We start from the raw sequence: 23,991 nt of genomic DNA, 5'->3' as shown, positions 1-23,991 counted from the left end.
GAGTTCAAGTCCACACTGGGAACAGAGTCAGGCGTGGTGGTACACATCTTTAATCCTAGCACTTGAGATCTCATGTCTTTGCTTGGGGAGGACTCATACCTTTAATCCCCAGAAGTAATATGGCAGGACACAGAAAGGTATATAAAGCATGAGGAAACAGGAACTTCACTTTCTTGAGGCTGAGGATTTCATACAGATAAGAACATGGGTGGATTGTTCTGTTTTTCTGATCTTTCAGCTTTCACCCCAACATCTGGCTCTGTTTTTTTTTAATTAATTAGACAATTTAGAAATTCATGTTACAAATATATAACAAGCCCACCCAACGTCAAGTTAGAGACAAACACAAAGATTTCTACTAAAATCAAGAACATGACAAGGTTGACCACTCTCCCCATCCCTGTTAAACATAGGCCTCAAAGTTTTGACTAGACCAATAATATATGTGAAGAAAATAAAAGGGATGATATAAAAGAAGTCAAACTATCCTTATTTGCAGATATGACTCTATAAGGAAAGACACTAAGGACTCCTCTAGAAAACTTCTAAAGCTGATGGACACATATAAAATTAACACACACAAATCAGTAGCCTTCCTATATACAAACAGAAATTTCAGTCTGTACTAAGTATTTCTTTCTTAGTATGTATTGAGAAAGAAATCTTGGAAGCAATCCAATTCACCTACAGTGTGTGTATTTGTGTTTGTGTGTGTGTGTGTGTGTGTGTGTGTTGTATAGAATAACATATAAATAAATCTAACTAAGGAAGTAAAAGACTTATATAATAAAAACTGTAAGATATTGAAGAAATAAACTGAAGAAGATGGAAAGAGCTCCCATGTTCATGGATTGGCAGGATTAATAGAGTGAAAATTGCCACCCTACAAAAGACAATTTACAAATTAAATGAAATCTCCATCAAAATTCCAACACAATTTTTCAGAGAAATTGAATAAATAATCTTAAAATTTATATGGAAATACATGCACACACAAACCAGGACAATAAAAACAATTTTAAATAATAAAAGAACTGTTGAGGATATCACCATCCCTAATTTTAAGCTATACTACAGAGCTATATTAATAAAAACAGAATATCACTGTTTTAAAACCAGACATGATCAGTGAAATAGAATGGAGGACCCCAATATAAGTCCACACAATAAGTCCAATATACGGCCACTTGATTTTTGACCAAGAGGCCAAAGTTACATACTGAAGAAAAGATATCACCATCAAAAAATTGTGCTGGTAAAATTGGATAGTAGCATATAGAAGCTAACTAGATCCTTATCTCTAAACCTACACAAAACTCAAGTCCAAATGAATCAAGTATATTAACATAAGATCCTAAATCTGATAGAAGTGAAAGTGGGCAATAAGTTTGAACTTACTGGCACAAGAAAGGACTTTCTGAACAGGAGGGGGGCTAGACATACAGGACATGAAAAAAAGTACTTTTATACAGCAAAGGACACCATCATTCAAGTGAAGAAGCAGCTTACAGAATGGAGGAAAAGTCTTTACCAGCTACATATCTGACAAAGAATTAGTATCTAGAAGATACAGAAAACTAAAAGAGCTAAACATGAAGAAAGCAAACATCCCAATTAAAAAAAAAAAAAGGACATGATTTTACAGTTCTCAAAAGATGAAATACAAATGACTGAGAAACATTTCAAAAATAGTTCAACATCCCTAGAAAATTAAATCTACTTTGAGATATCATCTTATCCTAGTCAGAATAAAAATAAAATGACAAAAGAGCTAATATTTAAAAAAAAAAAGACAGAAGAGCTGTTGTAGATGTAGAGAGAGGGGAACACTTAATTAACTGCTGGTGGGAGTGGGAACTAGTAAACCACTCTGGAAATCACTGTAGAGTTTCCTCAAAAACTGAGAAGTAGACCTACTACACAATTTAGCGCTACACTCTTGGGCATATATCATACAAAGTACCCTGCTAATATCATATAGAGTGACCTGCTAACTCATGTTTAGTGCTGCTCTATTCATAATAGCCAGGAAATGGAAATAGCTTAGATATCCGTCAACTGATAAATGGATAATTGAAAATTTACACAGTGGAATATTATTCAGCTGTTAAGAAAAAATAAAATCTGCAAGTAAATATATGTAATTAGAGACAATCATTCTGTGTTGGGTAACTCAGACTCAGAAAGAGAAGCATGGCATATTGTCTCTCATACGTGGATGTTGACTTTGAATCTTCAGATATGTATGTTTTATTTGGAATACTCTTTGAGGTTAAGAAACCAGTAAGGGGTCCATGGGGCAGGGAGAAATGTTTCTCTTGGGGGCAGGGAGAAGACAGAATACAGTGAAATAAGGTGAGAAAGAATAGTAAAACAGGAAGGGTTAAATGGGGTGGGTGATAGGAGGGTAGAGTAGAGGTGGGACTATGAGGAGAGACCACTAAGGCTAAAGGCTCTTTAGAAAAGCCATATTATCACCTACTTATATTAGTTTGCTTTTCTATTGCTGTAATATGACATTTTGACCAAAACCAACTTGGGGAGGAAAGGGTTTATTTCAGCTTACACATCATAGTCCATCATTGGAAGAGGCCAAGATAGTAGTAGTAGCTCAAACTGGAAACTGGAGGCAGGAAGTGAAGCAGAGACTATGGAGGAACTGTTTACTGGCTTGCTTTCCATAGTTTGCTCAGTCTGATTACTTATACAACCAGGACCAGCTGCTCCACCCACAGTGAGCTGAGCCCTCCTACAGCAACCATTAATCAAGAAAATGCCCAATAGAAATGCCCACATTGATGGAGGCAGTTCTTCAGTTAAGGTATCTCTTCCTTTGTGAATCTGTTGGTGTCAAGTTGGCAAAACAAACCAGTACACTACCCAGAGTGTTCATGATAAAACAAACCAGTACACTACCCAGAGTGTTCATGGTAAAGCAATAACCCAATACTACATGCTAGCAAAGAAAATCCCAGTACCAGTAATGGATTATCTCTTCTTTATTTATGTTTTTGGCCAGTGGGATTGCATAGACCCCCAAACATTGCAGGTTATTGCCATTACTCTTTTTACCCACGAGAGCTTGATGATAAGACCATATTGCTCAAGACACCATATATTTGAGTCACAAAACAGAAGAATTAAGTTCATATTGACTTGGAAGCTTTATCTCTACTGGCTAGCTTTTATAGTGCAGGAAGGTGCTATGTACAAAACTAGAGGAGAAAAGTAACTATCAATATTACTCCACTCCCAATTCTGTGAGCTATAATAATGACTGTCTTGTCAAGGTATACCTACAGGCTCAAGGGCATAAATATTATAGGAGTGTGGTAGTTGGAATGCAGATGGCTCCAATAGGCTCCAGTTGGTTGGAACTGTTTAGAAAGGATTAGTAGGTATAGTGTTGTTGGAGAAGGTATGTTATTGGGGGCAGGCTAAGAGGCTTTGAAAGACTTGTTCCGTTCCCAATGTGCTTTTGTTCTGCCTTCTACTTGTGGGGCAAGGTATGAACTTGCAGCCATTCCTGCTGCCCTACCTTTGCTGGGCCACCAATGACTCTAACACTCTGAAACTGTAAGCCTGATTGAATGCTTTCTTGTATAAATTGCCTTTGAGTTTTGTCATAACAATAGAAAAGTAACTAATATAAGGAGTAACTGACCACTTTCTGACTGGATTTAATGTCCACTCCAAGAACCCATACCTGGCACCTTTAATGGAGTCAATAACATGTGACTAAATAAATCATAGGCCCTGGTAGAATCTATTATTCTGCTAAATGGACATAATTTAAAATGATTTCTAATTAGTTGCTATACCTGTAGATCTGGGCATCTCTTATCAGAGAAGCTATTTCCTGCAATAATTGGCAATTAAAACAAAGACTCACAATTGGTCAATATACAGAGAATAAGAAACTTCAAAATACTTAACACTAAATTGGCATCTATACCAGATCCATTCAAGGCTCAAGGGTTTTCACAGGGAGTTGAAAGATTATTAACAGCCAGAAATGTTGGATGACTACAAGAAAACAGTATTTTCTAGCCATAACAGGGGAGTTGCACATATGAACTCACAGTGATTGTGACAGCATACATAAGACCAGTGCAAACTCAATCCAGGCAAATATCACCATGGACAAGGGTATATGGGCACAAAATCTAACCTCTACCTAAGGAGCTTTGGTATATGATAGCAGCTAGGATTGAACAGTCAGGATTGTAGTCTAGTTTAGTTTTAATGGTGTGATTCTGGTAAGATGAGTAGGCTTCAGGGCAGTCCCCACATTCAAGAGTATTTGGGTAACAGGAATGGGATTCAATAGGATAAAAAAAGAGAAGAAAAGGGGCTAGAGAGATGGCTCAGAGGTTAAGAGCACTGGCTGCTCTTCCAGAGGTACTGAGTTCAATTCCCAGCAATGAAATGGTGGCTCATAACCATCTGTAATGGGATCTGGTATCCTCTTCTGGAGTGCAGGCAGAACACTGTATACATAATAAATAAATAAATAAATAAATAAATAAATAAATAAAATTTTTAAAAAGAAAAAAAGAGAAGAAAAAGAAATAGAGTGAATATGAAGTTGAGTAGATAGGAATGTGAGGGTGGGTATAGCAGGAATTGAGGGGGGATGACGATCAAAATACATTATATGGAATTTTCAAAAGAATAAAAACATTATTGTTGTGGGATAATCTTTTTGTATACTCTGAAGATGTGTCTTTGCTAAGTGCCACGGACTGGCCCACTGGGAGTACCATGACCGTAGGAGAATCAGGGCTTGGGTAGTCAGGAAGGCAAGGATTCGGCGACTGACAGACAGACAACACACTCAGAAGTGGTTTGAATCTGCTGCAATTTTACTTCTGCAAATCAGTAGTTTATATACAGAAAAGAAAACTATCAAGTCATACAAGGAACAACAAGAGCTTGGCAATAATTCAATTACATCATCTTTAAAAAACATCAAGCACACAGTTACTAATCGGCGCTAGACATATCCCTTTACTCACAAGAACTTTATGACCCAAAGAGCAGTCTGTGTTTTTTAAACTTAGTACAGTTCCTAGACTTGTGTAGGCTTCTTGCAGCTGTGTCCTTCATCTTTATCTCAGCCGCTCGCTAGTTTATTATTCATTTTTACTTTTCTGGTTCTCATGACCCATTTAGCCAATTTGGATGCTGAAGATCCTCCCTAAGTCTTTCTTTAGTTCTTTACCATATATCTCTTCTAATATAAAACCTTTTTACCTGTTGGAATATGGACACTTGTACTTTTACACTTGTAAGGGGAAAGGGTTCTATTCTAGTCCTTAAGTTTTCCATGCTGAACTTCCTCAACAGAGGGGCCCACTATCTGCCTCCTATGAGATAATGTTTTCTGCCATAAATCACTTTAGTTGGGATTCCTAGTGGGTGAGTGTTCATTCCCTAGAAGTGCCTGAACTATTATACTTTCTATTATCTAGCGGCTTGAGGCTTGAGATCTTTAAGGAATAGTTCATTCTGCTATATCTAAATAAGGTCCATGTCCAGCTTCCCCTTTCCTCCACAGTTCACAACCCAAGCATTCATTAATTTTAGCTGTGTTTTATAGATTAATTAGAACATTATCAGAAAAGCAGTTATACAGAATCCATAGCCCAGAGAGCTCATGATCTGTGAAGCAGGTCTCCTTCGAGAAGGAGGCATAACACGGGCACTCTGCCAGGGACCTCCAGGGAGCTTAGTCCCGTGGGACACGTATCTCCCATCTGCTATTATTGACATAATTGTTCATGTCACACGGACGACACTGGAGTTGGTGTGGCAGCTAAGGTGCCTTCTGATTAGTTTAATAAAGAGCTGAAAGGCCAATAGCTAGGCAGGAGAGAATAGGTTGAGACTTTCAGGGAGAGAGAAGAACTCAGGATGAATCTAGGTATGGCAGGAGATGCCAGCAAGACACAGAGGGAGTTAGACTGACAATATTGAAGAGAGGTAAAGAACCATGTGGCATAATGCAGATTAATAGAAACAGGTTAATTTAAATTATAAGAACTAGTTGGTAACAGGCCTAAGGTAAAAATTATGAAAGCCAAACTTTCATAATTAATAAAAAGTCTATATGTAATTATTTGGGTTTGGTGGTACCAAAAGGAAGTCCAATGAGAAAGACCAATTACAGTTGGCACCCAATGTGGGGCACATAAATCCACATAGGGCCTGAGAAAGCTGGAAAAGTTTACAAACATGGAGACAGGTTCGGCTTCCTGGTGACTGCGGTCCCTCAGGTAGACCCAGTGCTTGCTGTGTACAGAGGCACAGCTCCTTTAGGAGGCCCTGCTGTGCAGCTGAGCACTTGAACAGCCAGCTTACTACTCACTACTCAGTACTAGATTCAAGCACTTGCTGCAGGGTGACCAGAGCTGGAACAGGCACAGCTGGGACAGTTAGGTGTTGCTCTTGCTGCTGCTGCCTGAGGACCTGAAGAGAGCAGAGCCAGTCACTAACACCATGAGATAAATAGAGCCTCGTGGCAGCTGTCATGGCTTTTTAAGACTTGGCTCATATGGTCAGAGAAACACTGCAAAGGTGCAAAAAAAAGTCAGATCCAGACAGAAAAAAATACCCTCTAAACAAGTACAGTATGCTTAAAAATGTCCTTAGATTGGCCGGGCGGTGGTGGCACACGCCTTTAATCCCAGCACTCCGGAGGCAGAGCCAGGCGGATCGCTGTGAGTTCAAGGCTGGCCTGGGCTACCAAGTGAGCTCCAGGAAATGCGCAAAACTACACAGAGAAGCCCTGTCTCGAAAAACAAAAAAAACAAAACAAAAAAAAATGTGCTTAGATGCTAAAGAAAGAAAAGAAAATGGGGACCAGACAGTCATAGAAAAACACAGTTTAAAAATCAAAGTCTTTAAAGAAAGAGTAAAGTAATATAAAAAAAAGTAAGCCATGTAAAGATTGAAAATAAACAGTGTCTGGATCCTGTATGGTGCTTTGTTGACTGAACTTTTTAAATGCTAATGACCCCCCAAAAATGACAGCTACTGAAAGATATTAGATTGTGGGGAAAAAAACCCTGCTAAATTAAACCAAACTATATATTTTAAGGATGTCTTTACTTCAGAATGGAAGTCAGGAAATGTGTTGAGTTGCAGGAGAGGGTATGCCTTTATTCCCACAGGAAACAAAAATCTATAGATTCCTTCAAAATTAATGAAGATTAGATTTGATTGGGGGAGAACTTCTGAGGATCTTGGTTGCAGACATAAAAGAAGAAAAATGAAAACCTACAAGACAGGCTACATATAGGTTGATCCCTCTACATGGAAACAGCTCTGAAACTAGATGAGACATGGTAAGTCTTATTGGCTACATAGACAGTTTAGTTATGCAGTCCAAACAGACTTATAAAGTTGACAGATGGTTTTTGCCTGCTCAAATATAAAACAACAACAACAAAACATCTTTAGCTGATTTATACACAAAGCAATTCCATAACTGTGTTGATGCAGATATGTATGTGACCTTTAAAAGTTTTTGTATTTTCAGAAAAATTAAAATCAGCCAGACATCAATGAACACAGGTAGTCCAGATGATACAGCTTCTCAGAATGCCCCTGTTTGCAGTTTCCTCAACAATCTACATCCAGAACAACTTCAAAGTAGCTAGCTAAGATAGTCCAGTCTCACAGACTACTCCAGCCAGGACTTCAGATAAGTCCTGCACTTTCTCATTACACAGAGACTGAACAACAAATGATACAGCTAGCTTTCTCAGGGCTTGACCATTATCTTAATTCTCTCAGGATCCCCTAACAATGTCATTGCCCACAGACAACAGGAAGTATTTTAAGAACATGATGCCCACATTCCCAAGAGGCAGGATGGATGGTTTTTAGTCATTTGATGGGTTATGGATGTTTATCATAATTTAGGAGGGTTGGTTAATGTTGTGTGATATATTGATCATATTCTGACAATGAAACTTGCTTAGAGTCAGAGGGCAGATTTAGCCACTAGGTGACCAAAACTAACCATAGAGGTCTTGGATTGAAGTATGGAGTCAGGAAGCAGTTAAGGCAGGGCTGAAAGATGATCTCAAGTCTTTTGATTGAGGAATGGAAGAGTGAGATGGCGACTGGTGACTTCTCCACTTCTCTGATCATTCAGGATCTTACCCCGATATCTGACTCCTGATTTTTTATTGATAAGAATAATTAGACAAATGCATCATCACCTGGCATCCAACTTGAGGTGTGAAAACATGAGAGAACTGTCACTCCTGGCTTTGTAGCCACTGCAGCTGCCAGAGTTGGCTGGCTTTTCTTCCTTTGCTCCAAGCCCTCTGAGCAAATCTGGGATTTTTCTGTTGTAGCCTCTCTACAACAGTGTCTAGCTGCCACCCAAACTCCATAGGCCCCAAACTCCACAGGTGCCAGGGCTCCAAATGCCGGAGTTACCATGATGGGCCGGCTCTGCCTTCAGGGAGTTCCCACCACAGATGTTTCTTCCACACATTCCCATGTCCACTTTTCAGATGGCTGGCTCCTTGACTCCTTCTCCCATGGGTTGCAGGCTTTTCTTGGACCCCCTCCTTGGGCTGCTGCCACACTAGGATAGCCACGGCAGCACCTGCTTGGGATTCTATTGTTGTTGCCATTGCCACACACTCACAGCTCACAGCTATAATCGAGCAGCTGCCCTCAGCCAGGCTGTGCACCATCTGTGTTCTCTGCCCAGCTGTGCTACACAGTGATAGCCAGACGCACACTTCACTGTCATCATCAGCAGATCTGATGAGGTAACTGGGAATTCATAAAGGGGGAAATTAGTTTTAAAAAAAGAGTTTTCCTCCCACATTAAAATGGGAAATATTATGATGCACAGGGTTAGTTCTCTGTATAGTTCCATAATGTATGGTTTGAAAATGAAGCAAGTAAATGAAGGGAAAATCAACTTAGTTGAATTTACATAATGTCAATTATCATTTTGGTAATTCTTGTTTTATCCCTAAAATAGTTGTTTGATATCAGTGTCAAATACAAAAAAAAAATTGACTAATAAGATAAAATCCTTACAAAGATAGACTAATGTAACTAAGAAAAATATTCACACAGAGACAGAGGAGCTTATAGCAGTAGTTATACACCGTTGCATTATGAAACTGAAAAGGAGCAGTCCAAGGTTATTAGAAACCCAACCTTAATTTATTCAGTTACTATTCAAGAACGACTACCAGATGATAGGCATCCCCAAGGCTATTCAGAAGTTAACTGGGATCCTATAAAATGTTAGATTTGAAGAGATTTAAGGAAGCAATAGTTTCATATGGTATGCAATCACCTTTGTGAAGCCACTTGGAACAGAATTATTCCACAAGACTGGAAAGATCTAGTTATAGCAGCATTGGAAGCTTTTCCTCAGTTACAGTGGAGAACCTGGTGCAGAGATGAAGCTAGGGTCATAGAATAGCATGGTAGGGTTAGAGGTTATGAGATTTCCCAAGATCAAATCCTTGGTGAGGGCCATTGTGATGGTGTGGAAAGACAGGTTACATTTGATGATCACACCTTATCCCTATGCTGTATAGCAGTTTTGAATGCTTGGGATAAAGTTGAAGAATCAGGAAAGAGGAGTGAGCCATTTACTAAAATTATACAAGGCCTAAAAGCAGCCTTTACTGATTTTATTTGCAAAGATTGACTTCAGCTGTAAATAGAATGATGTCAGATCCAAAAGTTAGATAAATATTAATTGAGTCTTTGGCTTTTGAAAATGCCAATTCAGAATATAAAAGGATAACCAAACCTTTAAAGGCAAGACCAGCATCCATAGATGAATGGATTAGAAATACATCTGATATTTGGAGCATGAATCTTAAAAGGTCTTATTAATAAAAAGCAACCTGAAGGCAGGTATCGGGGTGAATGCTGTAAGATCAGAGAAGCAGAACAAGCCACAGCCACCTCACCTTGCCAATTCCTCAGCTGATCCTGTTTCCTCAGACTAGAAGCCTTTGAGTCTCATCCAAATGGATCTCAGCTGAACTGCTGCTCAAAAGCCTAAAAGCTTAACCAGGCTAGTTCCTGGTTTTCACACCTTATATACTTTTTTGCTTCCTGCCATCACTTCCTGAGATTAAAGGCGTGAATCACCATGCCTGGCTCTTTCCAGTGTGGCTTTGAACTCACAGAGATCCGAATGGATCTCTGCGTTCAGAATGCTAGGATTAAAGGTGTGTGTGCCATCATTTTCTGGCCTCTGTATCTAGTGGCTGTTCTTTTTCTCTGACCCCAGATAAGTTTATTAGGGTGCACAATATTTTGGGGAACACAATGTCACCACAGATTTTGGATCTCACGCTTATGATACTTAGATAGGAGTGACTTCTTAAAATTTAAAGAAAAATCAAAGTGTTAGATGTTTTAATTGTGGTAAATCAGATCATCTGAAAAGGAATTGTAGGCAGGGCATTCCTAGAACAATATCTTTTTCTAAAGAAAATCCAAACAGAAGGCCTCAGCCTTCTGTGATATACAGAAGGTGTGGCAAAGACTGACACTGGACTAATGAATGTAGATCAACATGAGACAAGCAAGGTAGCCCTTTGCCATCAGGAAATGTCATAGGGGGCCTCTCACAGGCCCCCATATCAAATTTGGTTCAGTCATTTCCCGTGAGCATTGGGAAAACTCCTCCACAGAGCAATTAAAAGACTTAATGCCTGTTATTAAAAAACCATACTCCTTTGGATGTCAGAACAGCTTTAGAAGATTTCAGGAAAAACCATAAAGTGAATATTTTGGCAAACTTCTGTAAATGATCAAAGACCAAAGTTAAAAATGTGAATAAATGACATTGTAATTGAGGGTTTGGTAAGACACAGAGGCAGATGTAACAATAATTGCACCAAAATCTTGGCATCCAAATTGGCCTCTTCAAAAGGTAAATGTTCAGATTTTAGGGACTGGAACTTTATATCAGGAAAAACAAAGCTCAAGATGGGTCAAATGCATAGGGCCACAAGGACAGAGAGTAAAATTAAAGCCATAAGTGGCTAATGCAGCAATGAATTTATGGGGACATAATTTGTTACAGCAATGGAATACTCAGATTAACATTCCTCCCATATCAGAAACAAACCACAAACTAAGGTATGTTTCTGGGAAAAATATTAAAAGGTATTATAAATAACAGTCACCAACCCATTCAGGTTGTATATAAACAGGTCACAACAGCTGCTGATCTTTCAAAGGTACTGACAGCCCTCCTTTAAAATGGTCAATGGACAAACTTGTCTGGGTGAAACAATGGACTTTGACATCAGAAAAATTACTGGCCTTAAAACAACTGGTACAGGAGCAGCTATATGCTCAACATATTGAAGACTCGACCAGTCCTTGGAATTCTCCTGTATTTGTAATAAAAAAGAAATCTGGAAAGTAGAGAATGGTAACAGATATAAGAGCTCCTAATAAGGTGATTGAGCCAATGGGCTCTTTAAAGCCTGGAATTCCCCTGCCTTCTTTATTACCTAAAGGATGGTCTATTATAGTGATTGATTTAAAAGAATGCTTTTTTTTTTTTACTATACCTTTGCAAGAACAGCATAGAGAAAAATTTGCCTTCACAGTGCCTACTTATAATTCCCAGCCTGTTAAAAGATACCAGTGGAAAATTCTTCCACAAGGAATGTTATATAGCCCTACTTTGTGTCAATATTTTGTACAACAGCCATTGGTAATAATTTGTAATCAGTTTCCTCAATCTATAGTTTAGCATTATATGGATGATAGCTTACTAACTGATTCAGATGCAGATACCTTAGAGAAAATGTTTGAAGAAGCAAAGGAAATTTTGCCTTGTTTGGGATTACAAATTGCTCCTGAAGAAATACAAAGAGGAGATTCTATTAATTACCTGGGATGTAAAATAGGTTTACAAAAACTTCAACCACAGAAAGTACAAATCAGGAGAGATCAATTATGAACTCTTAATGATTTTCAATTTGCTGGAAGATATTAACTGTCTATGGCCCACAATTGGATTGACAATTCAAGAACTATGTAATTTGTTTCAAACTTTACAAGGTGATAAGGACTTAAATAATCCAAGAAAACTATTAACTGAGGCTGAAAGAGAATTGGGTTTGGTAGAAAAGAAATTACAGAATGAACATATGGATCATTTGGGTCCACAGATTGATTATATTCTGGTTATTTTACCTTTTATGCATTCTCCTACTGGAATTCTTATCCAGAGAGAAGACAGTATCTTAGACTGGATATTTTTTTTACCACACAAACAGAGGGAAAAAAATTAAAGACCTATGTAGAAAAGTTTTCTGAGTTGATTCTGCAAGGAAAATGAAGACTTCATCAATTAGCAGGAACAGACCCAGCAGAAATTGTAGTAGCATTTACTAATGCTGAAATTTCCTCATTATGGACAGAAAATGAACATTGATAAAGAGCTTGCAGAAATTTTTTGAGAGAGAGTAGCAACAAATATCCTGAAATCAAGAGACCGCAGTTTATAAAGAGAACTAATTGGATCCTTCCTCACATTGTACAGGGAACACCAATTTCTGAAACCCCTACATTCTACAGTGATGCAAAAAAAAAAAAAGGCAGGTTATAAGTCATAAAATGTAAGTAAAGTGGTTCAAAGCCCTTACGATTCTGTTCAAAAGTCAGAATTATATGCTATTCTCACAGTATTACTAGATGACTCTCAATATGCAGAAAGAGTTGTTTTACATATCAAAACTGCTGAACTTATTCCAGATGATTCAAAATTAATTTTGTTATTTATTCAATTACAAGAAATAATCAGAAACAGAAATCATCAAAGGTCGCCTATGAGTCTACTAAGCTCTCCAGCACAAGGTAATTGAATAAATTACAAGAAATAGTCAGAAACAGAAATCATCAAAGGTCCCCTATGAGTCTACCAGGCTCTCCAGCACAAGGTAATAAATTTTTCTTCCAGGGTTGGGCTGCTTCTTTGCAGTTCCAGCCATCAGAGCTGTGCTACACAGCTCCAGGTCTCCAGTACACCGTTAGGGCAGAGCTGTTGTTCTGAGCACCTTGAGGTGTCCAAGATACCTCACCCTTCAAGGTTGAACTGTCTCCTTGCAGTTCAGCCATCAGAGCTGTCCTAAGCATCTCAAGGTGTTGCCTAACTCCCCAGGTAGTCAGGACACTAAACCCACAGAGTTGCAAAACTCACCTTTTGCAACCAATTTACCTACATTTTTGGTACCAAAACCCAGGACACCAAATCCACAGAGTTGCAAAACTCACCTTTTGCAATCAGTTTACTAACAATATCATAGATACTTATTCAGGATTTAAATGGGCATAGATACTTATTCAGGATTTCAATGGGCAACTGCTTTGAGTTCTGCAAAGGCTGATTCTATAATTACACACTTTTTACAAGTTATGGTCATTATGGGGATATCTGTACAAAGAAGACTGACAATGTTACAGCATATGTCTGTAGTAAAATGAAACCATTTTTTTGTATATTATAACATAAAGCATATTACAAGTATACCATACAAGTATACCAATCCTATAAAGCAAGCAGTTATAGAAAGATCTAATTTACTTTAAAAAATATGCTTAATAAACAGAAAGGGGTAATAAAGACCCTCAGAGATAGATTACATGATGCCTTATTAACTTTAAATTTTCTAAATGCTAATGAGAAAGAAATGACAGCTGTGGGGAGACATTGGATAATAGGAAAAAACTACTGAATTAAATCAGTCTGTATACTTTAAAGATGTGTTGACCACGAATGGAAACTAGGATATGTGTTATATTGGGGAAGAAGTTTTGCTTTTGTTTCCACAGGAGAAGAAAAACTACAAATACCATTAAAATTGATAAAGATTAGGTTTGACCAAGAGAGACCTCTTGATTAGAAGAGTTTATAGTTCATCAAGCAGTAGGATCATTCATTCTAAACAAACTTATAAGACTAACAAATGCCTTTCAATTGATCAGATATAACTTGCTAAAAATGAAACTGCACCAAATTAGGGTTGGGGCAGGATTTTGTTTTTGTCTTTCCAGGAGAATGAAGGCTAAGGAATCTGAAGACCACTGGAAAAATGAGATATCTAAAGCAAAGGGATGAATCATCCAGAGAAAATGTCCCAAGAAAAATTGGTATATCACATTTCCAACAGGATAAAATTCATAAATATTTCCAAATGTTTGTTTTTACAGACATATAAAGCAAATTGTAGTCCCAGTTTCATTAAAAATTAAAGCTGACTTTGGAATTAGAGCATGGTTCTCTCCTTCTCTAAACCCAAACATGCTTGTTAAAAGGATAATCCAAAATCTCTGTATCAGGTCAGAAGGGCTACCTGATATGAGACAGAAAAAAACCAAAATTAAGGGACTATTCTATTGCCACTAATCTCATAATTCTTTGGTTTTATTTTGACTCTTTAACACTTTTATAAAGGTATAAATATTATCTCAAAATTTATAATATATAAATATATATATTAAACCTGTCATGATATTAATGGACATATAGAGTACTAATTTTAGAAAAAGGCTTAATCTAGCTTTCTGTAGATAATTTTGGGTTTGAGTATCAGATTACTAGGAACTAAGTTTCTGTATTTAACAAATTGTGATCCTTTAACCTTCAAGATCTGCTGCATGTGACATTAGAATGTTTGAGTTTTCTGCAGTGAACCATGCTCATTCCTAATAGCAACCTTTGAAGTCTCCAAAAGCAGGACGGGGCCGTATATCAACAATTCCACTTGGATTGTGATAACACCATTAAGCTGACAAACACCACCCAAAGATCAGCTTTGGACTGCAAACTGCTCAGGACAATTTCAAGGTGGCTAGCTGAGATGGTCCAGCCTCACAAACTACTTTAGCCATGACTTGAGACAAGCCCTGCACTTTCTCATTACATAGAGATTGGGCAACAAATGATATAGCTAGCTCTTCCAAGACTTGACCATTATTTCAATTTTCTCAGGATCTCCTAGAGATGCCACTGCCCTCTAAACAACAGGAAGTAATTTTAAGAACATGATGCCCATATTCCCAAGAGGTGCGGTGGATGGTTTTTGGTCATTTAATGGGTTATGGATATTTGTCATTGTTTAGAGGGGTTGGTTACAAATTGTTATTGGTAATGGTCAGAAAAAAAGCTGAACAAAGGAGATTATATTAAGGGATCTCATTTTTGAAAAGAAAAAAGGGGGATACAGAAGTGATAGGATAAAAGAGTAGATTATTGAATCTACTTTTAAACCAAAAAAGTAATTACTAGTCTTAAATATTACATTGGTATGTTTTTTTTTGTATATTGATACAAATTTGAGGTTATTTTTATTAGAATATACTGTACATATGTTTCTACTCTTTAGGTATTGTACCTATGCATCTCATTTAACAATATAATTTAATTTTCTATTCCTTGAAAGTTATTATTAAAAACAATTCAAGATAATAAAAAATGCAGATAAGTAGTTAGTCACCTATTATAATCAAACTTGTTAGGTATATCTTCGAGAACAAACATATTTTTAGATATACAGATGGTCTTCAAACACTTCAGAGATCTACAGAATATGGCATTTAAAATGTTTTAATAATATAAAGGGTTGTTTTTTTTTTAAATGACAATGAGACATGTCTGCTTCTAGCAGCACCAATCTACTTCAGAGAAGATAATGGGTATCAAAGAAACTCCATATGGAGTTTACTTTCTTTGTGGCAAAAGTTAGCCATGGGGCAAGAAACTACCCTTCCCTCAACTGCTGACAGTATGCTGTTCAAATTGGATAAGCAGGACACAAAAGAAAGTGACTGCCAAACTTTTCCAAGCCAAGGAATGGATAGTCCTTCAAAATTCTTGCTTCGTAGAAAAGTCTGTCAGATATTCTAGGCCTGTAGGCCAACGATGGATGGCCCATCATTGCAGAGGACCCTTGGTTGACTGTCCAGGCAGCCAGATAGCTCTGTCATTTCTACTGTTCTGGAATTTGTTTGCTCTGTACTTTCTGTTTACTCAGGTAATGTTTTATCCTCCTTGAGCCTCTGATGAGGGTTGAAAACTAGATAGTTATAGCATCTTCTTTGTTATCAAATTAAGAAAACTTACAAAAGAGATATAAAGTTTACAAAGTTTGAGAGACATAAAAGCTTAAGTTGTTTACCTAAGAAAATGTTTTAATGTCTAAAAAGATATTTTTAGGTTGGTAATACAAGTTATGACAGGAAATGGTTTAGGTTCACAACTTTGGACTCACCAAGATAGGATAGATAATAGAATATTTTTTCTGAATTTGCCAAATACAAATGGACTAGACATTGTGAATGTAATTCTTACTTGGTCATTGTTCAAACTGTATATAATTTTACTGTGTTAAAGTATTTCCTTTTTATTTAGACAAAAGGGGAAAATGTTGTGGGATAATCTTTTTGTACAATGTGAAGATGTGTCTTTGTCAAGGTGCTTTCTGATTGCTTTAATAAAAAGCTGAATGGCCAATAGCTAGGCAGGAGCAAATAAGTGTGATTTCCAGGAGAGAGGGAACTCAGGATAAATGAACAACAACAGCAAAGATTCCAGATTTATGGTGAACAATGGGTAGTTATGCTTTGCCTTATACACATGTCTTAAAATATACCCCCTACCCTATTTCAAATCAAACCCAGCCCATTCTTTCTATTGTATAATTTTTCAATTAAAAGCCTCAAATGGATTTCCATTGCATTTACAATAGAATCTGGTGGCCTAATCTCAATCTCATCCAAGTGTCTTTGTCTCTTGTTTTCAGTTGTCTCTTCTCCTCAGGGCACCTACTCATGCTCTTCCTTATCCAACACTAGTGCTCTTTCCTTGTTCCCTGAGCAGCTGAAAAGTCACTTTCCCAGACACTTTCTAGATTTCCCTCCTCATGATTCTCTAGGCTTGTAAAATCTCTTCAGGGTACTTACTATAACTCAAATTGCATACATCTAGTTCTTTGCTTTGTGTAAGCACCAGAAATACCTGTATGAATCAGTAAGTTCCATGCAGGCGAGGTTGAGATTTACGTTGCACCATTTACATATTTCAGGCAAATGCACTAGTATTGTTTTCCACTCTGGCTTTGTTTGAGCTGTACACCTTTAGCCCTTCTAAGATGTTTCTAGTACATTCTTAGAGATGCACATTTATTTAAAATCTGTGACTTTCCAGTTAATGAATTTATCACTGTGAACTCCTTGGCATCAGTTTTCTCCATCTGTTTCTCATTGTCATAACCCATCAACACAGATGTTCTAGAATAATATCCTTGAAGGAAAGAACTATGGATGTTGGCTTACATGTGTATGCATTTACTGAATTCTTCATTGCATGGTATGAATGGCTAGAGATAACAAATGTGAAATACATGATTCTGTAGTAACATCTTTGTACAAGGAAAATACAAATAAAAGACTAACGTGCCTGAGATCCTGGGTTCTATATCAGCAATGCAAACAATAGCGAAAAACCAAACCAAACCAAACCAAATAACCAAAAACCCTAATAGGCTCTGAAGCAGTTAGGCTTGGATTGGAATCCCAACTCTGCCATTTAATATCTAAGGTTCCATTCCTTTATTTATATGAAAGAACAATAGCTATTGTAAGGATTTGAGAGGAAGAATAATGCTAAATCATTCAGCAGGTATTTACATACCTGGTGCTGCTTGAGGCACCAAGGATATAACAGGAACAAAACAGATGAAATTCCTGTTTTCACAGGGCTTACATTCTGGTGAAGGCAGATGAGAAATAAAACAGGGGCATACTTATATAATATGCTAGATTACATGGTAAAGACAATACCCAGGGAGGAAAAGGCATGCATGTATGTGGGAGGAGAGAGTGCATATTTAGGAAGGGTGGGGGCTGTATTATGCAGGTGGTAATTGAAAAAGAAAGGGAGGGATGGGCACAACTGAGTGGATATTTGAGGAAAGAACATTCCAGCAGAGCTAACTGTAACTGGGAGCTCTGTATTAGAAATGTATCAATCCTTAGGACATAAAGCATGGTCTCCAAAGTAAACAGCCCTGGCATTAGTGGTGACCTTGTTAAACATACGAATCTGTAGGTGTAATTCACCCTAGTAATCCGGAGGCTTGTTCCTAGGGACTTATTTCAACTAGTTCTCTAGTTGGCCCACAATAAGAGCCACTATTCTAACAACAAAAATACCACTTTGGAAACAGGTATGCTTGGCACCACATCACCTCTACTGGCTATACTGCCTCCAAGGTACAGGTCACCACCTGAAGGCCTTGTTAAACAGCAGATTGTTGGGGTCCCAGAGTTCCCAACTCAGTGTGTTTGGTGTGAGGAGACTCAGAGTTTTCATTTCCACACATTCTTAGGTGATGCTGATGCTTGTCCTGGTGTCACTCTGAGGATCACTAGAGATAACTTGCGAATGAGCTGCATGCAGGAGCAGTCCTGCCAGAGGAAGGCAGTAGGTGCGGCAAGCAAAGAGGAGGCAGTCCTTACAAAGGTGGCACACAGCGCCCTGTGCAAAACATTTTCTTAAGAGGCCATATTAAGAAGGCTACAGAGAGATTAGGGAAGCAAAGTGATGCCCATATCTATGAAAAGCTGACTTCTGTACTATGAGGTACCTGACTCTGGGTGAGGACAAGATGAAGTGATGAACAGCAGTAGAGTCTGGATAATTTCATAACTAAACCCCACGGATTTTGCCTATGTGTTAAATGTGGGGTGTAAAGAGTGATTATTTCAAGTTTCAAGATGGCCTCAAGAATCCTAGACCAGGAGCGCATAAAGTCCCTGGCACACAGTATGTGCTCAGTAAACGGTGCATTTAAAAAAGAATACTGTGATCACTCAACCCTTGGAAAGCAGCGAGGGAACCTATTGGATGAAGTGTCCTGGATCATAGGTGCTGAGCCACTCCTTGGGTCTCGCTTCACATTTTGCAGAAGGGAAATGGTTTTCAGAAGGGGAAACAGAAAGTCGAACCCTAGCACTTACTGCTGCTTCTCCTCTCCGTCCATGGCCCCCTCTGGCCTCGCACGCGGCAGCCAGGAACGTTAGGAGAGAACACTGACCAACCATTGCTCTGAGAGGGGCTCCAGAGCGCGGCCATTGTGACTCCAGTGTTGCTAAGCGACTGAAGCCTTGGGGAAAAGCTGCAGGAGGCTGGGACCTGAGCGCAGGCGCAGTAAGGGAGCTTTGTTGGGCGTTCGCAGTCGGGCGTGGCTGGCCCCAAGCCAGAGGGAGGGTAAGAGCCAGCAAATGTGTTGTTCCTATCTCTGGCCTCAGGTTGGACAATCAGTTTGAACTTAGCCACTTCTTGTTCCCATCTCTGGCCTCAGGTTGGGCAATCAGTTTGAACTTAGCCAGTCGGAGAGCCACGTAGAGCCAGCCTCGTGAGGACCATGATGGTCTTGAGTAGTGAGCGAGGATGGCTTCCAGGCCTTCCCAGCTGCCTGGGAAACCTGCTTTCCATGATTCATTCTGCGCTGTGCAAGTCCTAATTCCCGTGAGGAAGCTTGGCTGCCACTTTACCATGGTTTCTGACGAATCTCCGTCGCCAGACCTGTGGTGAGCTTTAAAACAGAACAAAGGAACACTCCTCTGCAAATGAGGCTCCCTGTGGTGCGTGCATCTACCCCATCTGAGCAGAGTGGGTGCAGGGGACTGCAGGTTTCTGCAGAGTCGGGCTTGCATGCCTGCACTTTCCCCAAAGCACAAGCTGGGGGGAAAAGGCTTGACATTCACCTTGGCCCTGGAATTTCTTACTTCATTTTAGCATTGCTTCCCAGTTTCCACTACCAGAGTCAAATGTCTTTGGCACATGTGATAACTGAAGTGTTTTCCTGCATAGAAAAGAAAATGGGATTAGAGAGGTTTCTGTTGAACTGAGCTCTCCTGTGTATGAGGAGTTTTGTAATCATGAGACACCAAAGTCAGTTTGCATATTTCTATTCGCTTGGGACAGATGTGGTTCAGTGGAGACTGACCCTAGACCATTGTAAGCATCTCTTAAAGTCCTGTCAGACCTAGGAAAATAGATTGTGGATAGATTTGACATTCTGCAACCTACATACTTGAGTGTGGACTGTGTTGTTAAAGAGCTGGGAGGGTGTGTGAATATGTGATGGTGTGTGAGTTTTTGGAGGAGGGAGTGTGTGGGTAAGCAAATATGAGGGAAATGGGTTGGAGAACTGGAAAACTAGGAAGGGAGGGGGGTCACAGTGCACATTTGCTGAACCAGGCATTCGTATCCACGTGGAGATACCTAGTTTTATCCTAATGATCAAACTGACTAGGCACAAAGGCCCTGGGAGCAGCAAGTTGTTTGCATTGTGGACTAATGTCTTCATTCTATTAAGCATTGTGATGCTGAGCAATTAATAGCTAGTGCTGCTTTATCAAGCCATGTGACCTGTGGGTGGTGCCTAGGGAACTTTCAGTCACAAAGAAGAATGAAGTTGTTTGCAGGAAAATGGATGCAAGTAGAAACAGAGTAAGTGAATTAAGCCATTCTCAGACAAAAATTATGCATTTTCTCTCATCTGTGGTTCCTACATTTTATATAGTTACACAAAACCATGTATGTATAAAACAAAAGTAGGACTGGGGATCTGAGCTCATGTGGACTTCACAGTTCCAGGTTATCTTGGACTATACAGATGACAGAGTGAAACCCTGTCTCAAAAAAAAAAAAAAAAAAAAAGCTGGCCAGATCTTGCTCTTGCAGCCACGCCTGACAACCTGAGTTTGATCCCTACAGCCATATGGTGGAAGAAGAAAAGAGACTGCCCCAGATTTTCCTCTGACATTCACATGCACACCACAGCACATGCCTGTGCACATGCAAACACACACAAAATAAAATGTTATAAAGATGGTTTTTAAAAACACACAACTCAAACTGAAACAAAATCCAAAATAAGCCCTCAATAAGTATTTCTCCCTGCTGCCCTTACTATTTTCAACCTTATCCAGCCAGAAGTAAACAACTACCATTTGCTTTTGCATCCGTTTTCTCACTTTTAGACATCATGGCCTTCCATGTACTCTTGTCCACCTTTAGCTTTAAAGCATGGTAGTAACAATGGGACATGATACCCTGAGCAAGGTGTTTCTCCTGTAGACTAGATTGTAAAGATTAGGAGCACTGTGTTGTGAGACTAAGTTTTAGATCAAATCATTTTAATCACAGATTTAGAACAATTGAAATCAAACTGTGACAGGAGCGGATGGGGAGTGGAAGACTGACGACTGAAGGCTGCGTCAGTGGAGAAGGATAGTTATTCAGTGATGGGTGCAAAGGTTCAGTGTGCCATATCTGCTTGTGGAAAGTCACCATTCACAGTAAGCGCCGACACAGGTACAAGTGCCATGGTCAGCTGAACAGAAACAGTAATGATTCAAGAATGAGCATGTAATCACAAAGGCCATGACTGCAGCTTGTGACCTGGTGCCACAGTGTGACACTGCCACTGGTCGCTGAGCAGTAGTGACTGATGTGGGTGGGTAGATGCCTTCTTCTGTAGCACAAGTAAAGTGGAGAGGCAACTTAAGATTCCATTAAGAAGAAAAGTCTAAAAGTTTGAGCCTAAAAAAGAATCACAGTTGAGAACTTTGAGAAGCAAAAGGAGACACTTGATGAATAGTTTGGTTTACCTCTGATACCTCCTAGGTTGATGCTATTCTTTTGAAAACAGTTTGCCAAATTAAGCTTTCCTGAGCCTTTCATTCTATCGTTCTAGCCTACCCTTCCTTCCCTTACAGAACTGTAAATGGAATTTGTTTTCAGGTTGAACTTAATTACTGCAGCATTTACAAGCTTCTCCAGAGTTTGGAAACAGCCATAATTTTAATCCTCTTATAACAAGCCGAGGCAAACCTGATTTAAGTTTCCTTTTTGTTACTTTCTCTGCCAACCAACGAGGATTTAATAACTGGCTATTAGATTCAGGAGAAGAAATCTTAGAAACTTTATTTTAAGAGACGAAAGCAGCATCAAGAAGAAGTTGTGGACATTCAGGCCCGGCGGCGGCAGCAGCTGGCAGAGACATACAGGCCCAGCAGCGGCCTGCAGAGGTAGATGGGCCCAGTGGCGGCGGCTGACAGGGACATACAGGCCCTACGGCGGACCGCAGAGGTAGACAGGCCCAGCGATGGAGACAAGCAGACACAGCGTGGAACAGGGACACCTCTAACCCCAACACCCGGGGAAGAAGCTATCTCTGTGGGACGGAACCAGAACAAATCTGAACACTCCATCTGAGGACAACCCAGAGCCCAGCTGCTGATCCTGCGAAACCCAACAACTTGGAGGTGTTGGTGAGACTATCCCGCTCAGTTGAAACCCATCTGGGAGAGGATTCAGATGCCTACCTACAGTTTGAAGTCTGAAGAAACAAGATCAGCTGAGGAGTTGACAAATGAACAAATTGTGACCTGGGAACATAGAAGAAGGCAATGCCCAGCCACCAAAACAGATCACCAGAATCATAAGTATATACTTCACCAACTGAGATCAGCTGCCCCTGAAGAAATAGCCTAATAGCACCAATTTAACCAAGAACTCCTACTGAACCAAGACTAAAAATTAGAACAAGAGAGGCACTCTCAGACACAGACACCACCTGCACCACACAGAGGAAGAGATGAGTAGACGCTAGTGCAAAAATACAGGCAACAACATAAAGACCTATATGGCAACATCAGAACCTAGTGATTCTACACCTGCAAGACCTGAACATACCAAGACAGAAGAAACAGAAGAAATCAACCCTAAAAATGACTTTAAGAAGATGATAGAGACCCTTAAAGAAGAAATAAAACATTCCCTCAAAGAGGAAATAAAAACTTCCCTTAAAGAGGAAATGAAAAACTCCATTAAAGAGGAAATAAAAAACTCCCTTAAAGAAATGGAAGAAAAAAAACGAACAAAAAATGAGAAGAAATCAAAGAAAGCCAAGAAAAAGCAATTAAACAGATGAAAGAAACATTCCAAGGTCTGAAAAATGAATTTGAGACAATAAAGAAAACACATGCTGAGGGAATGTTGGAAATAGAAATCCTGACTAAACAAACAGGAACTACAGAAACAAGCATAACCAACCGATTGCAAGAGATGGAACAGAGAATCTCTGACACTGAAGACACAATAGAGAAAATAGATTCGTCAGTCAAAGAAAACACTAAAGACAAAAAAGTCGTAACACAAAACGTCCAGGAAATTTGGGACACCATGAAAAGACCAAACCTAAGAATAATAGGGATAGAAGAAGGAGAAGAATACCAACTCAAAGGCACAGAAAATATATTCAACAAAATCATAGAAGAAAACTTTCCTAACCTAAAGAAAGAAATACCTATGAAGATACAAGAAGCTTACAGAACACGAATAGGCTGGATCCAAAAAAAAAAAAGTCCCCTCGCCACATAATAATCAAAACACTAAACACACAGAACAAAGAAAAAATATTAAGAGCCACAAAGGAAAAAGACCAAGTAACATATAAAGGCAAACCTATCAGAATAACACCAAACTACTCAATAGAGACTATGAAAGCTAGAAGATCATGGACAAATCTCATGCAGACACTAAGAGACCACGGATGCCAACCCAGACTATTATACCCAGCAAAACTCTCAATCACCATAGGCGGAGTAAACAAAATATTCCAGGATAAAACCAGATTTAATCAATACCTGTCCACAAACCCAGCCCTACAGAAAGCACTAGAAGGGAAAATCCAACCCAAAGAAACTAAACACATCCATGAAAAATCAAGCAATAGATAATCCCACACCAACATACACCACAGAAGGACAACACAACACAACCACAAAAAATAACAGGAATTAACAATCACTGGTCATTAATATCCATCAATATCAACGGTCTCAACTCACCTATAAAAAGACACAGGCTAACAGAATGGATAAGAAAACAGG

At 39.0% G+C, this 23,991-nt stretch overlaps 1 protein-coding gene across 1 annotated transcript in view; it reads right to left on the bottom strand.

The window, feature by feature from the left end:
- The window catches only part of C10H2orf73 (chromosome 10 C2orf73 homolog), a 71,415-nt gene extending 52,262 nt beyond the window's left edge, over positions 1-19,153 (bottom strand). The window contains exon 1 of the mRNA XM_028891547.2: positions 19,045-19,153. Within this exon, the coding sequence (XP_028747380.2) occupies positions 19,045-19,067 (23 nt within the window). The 5' untranslated portion in view covers positions 19,068-19,153. The remainder of the gene's footprint in view (positions 1-19,044) is intronic.
- Positions 19,154-23,991: the final 4,838 nt, after the last annotated feature.

Source organism: Peromyscus leucopus, chromosome 10 (genome assembly GCF_004664715.2).
Source record: "Peromyscus leucopus breed LL Stock chromosome 10, UCI_PerLeu_2.1, whole genome shotgun sequence".
NCBI lineage: Eukaryota > Metazoa > Chordata > Mammalia > Rodentia > Cricetidae > Peromyscus > Peromyscus leucopus.
This window is presented reverse-complemented; position numbering and strand designations above follow the sequence as displayed.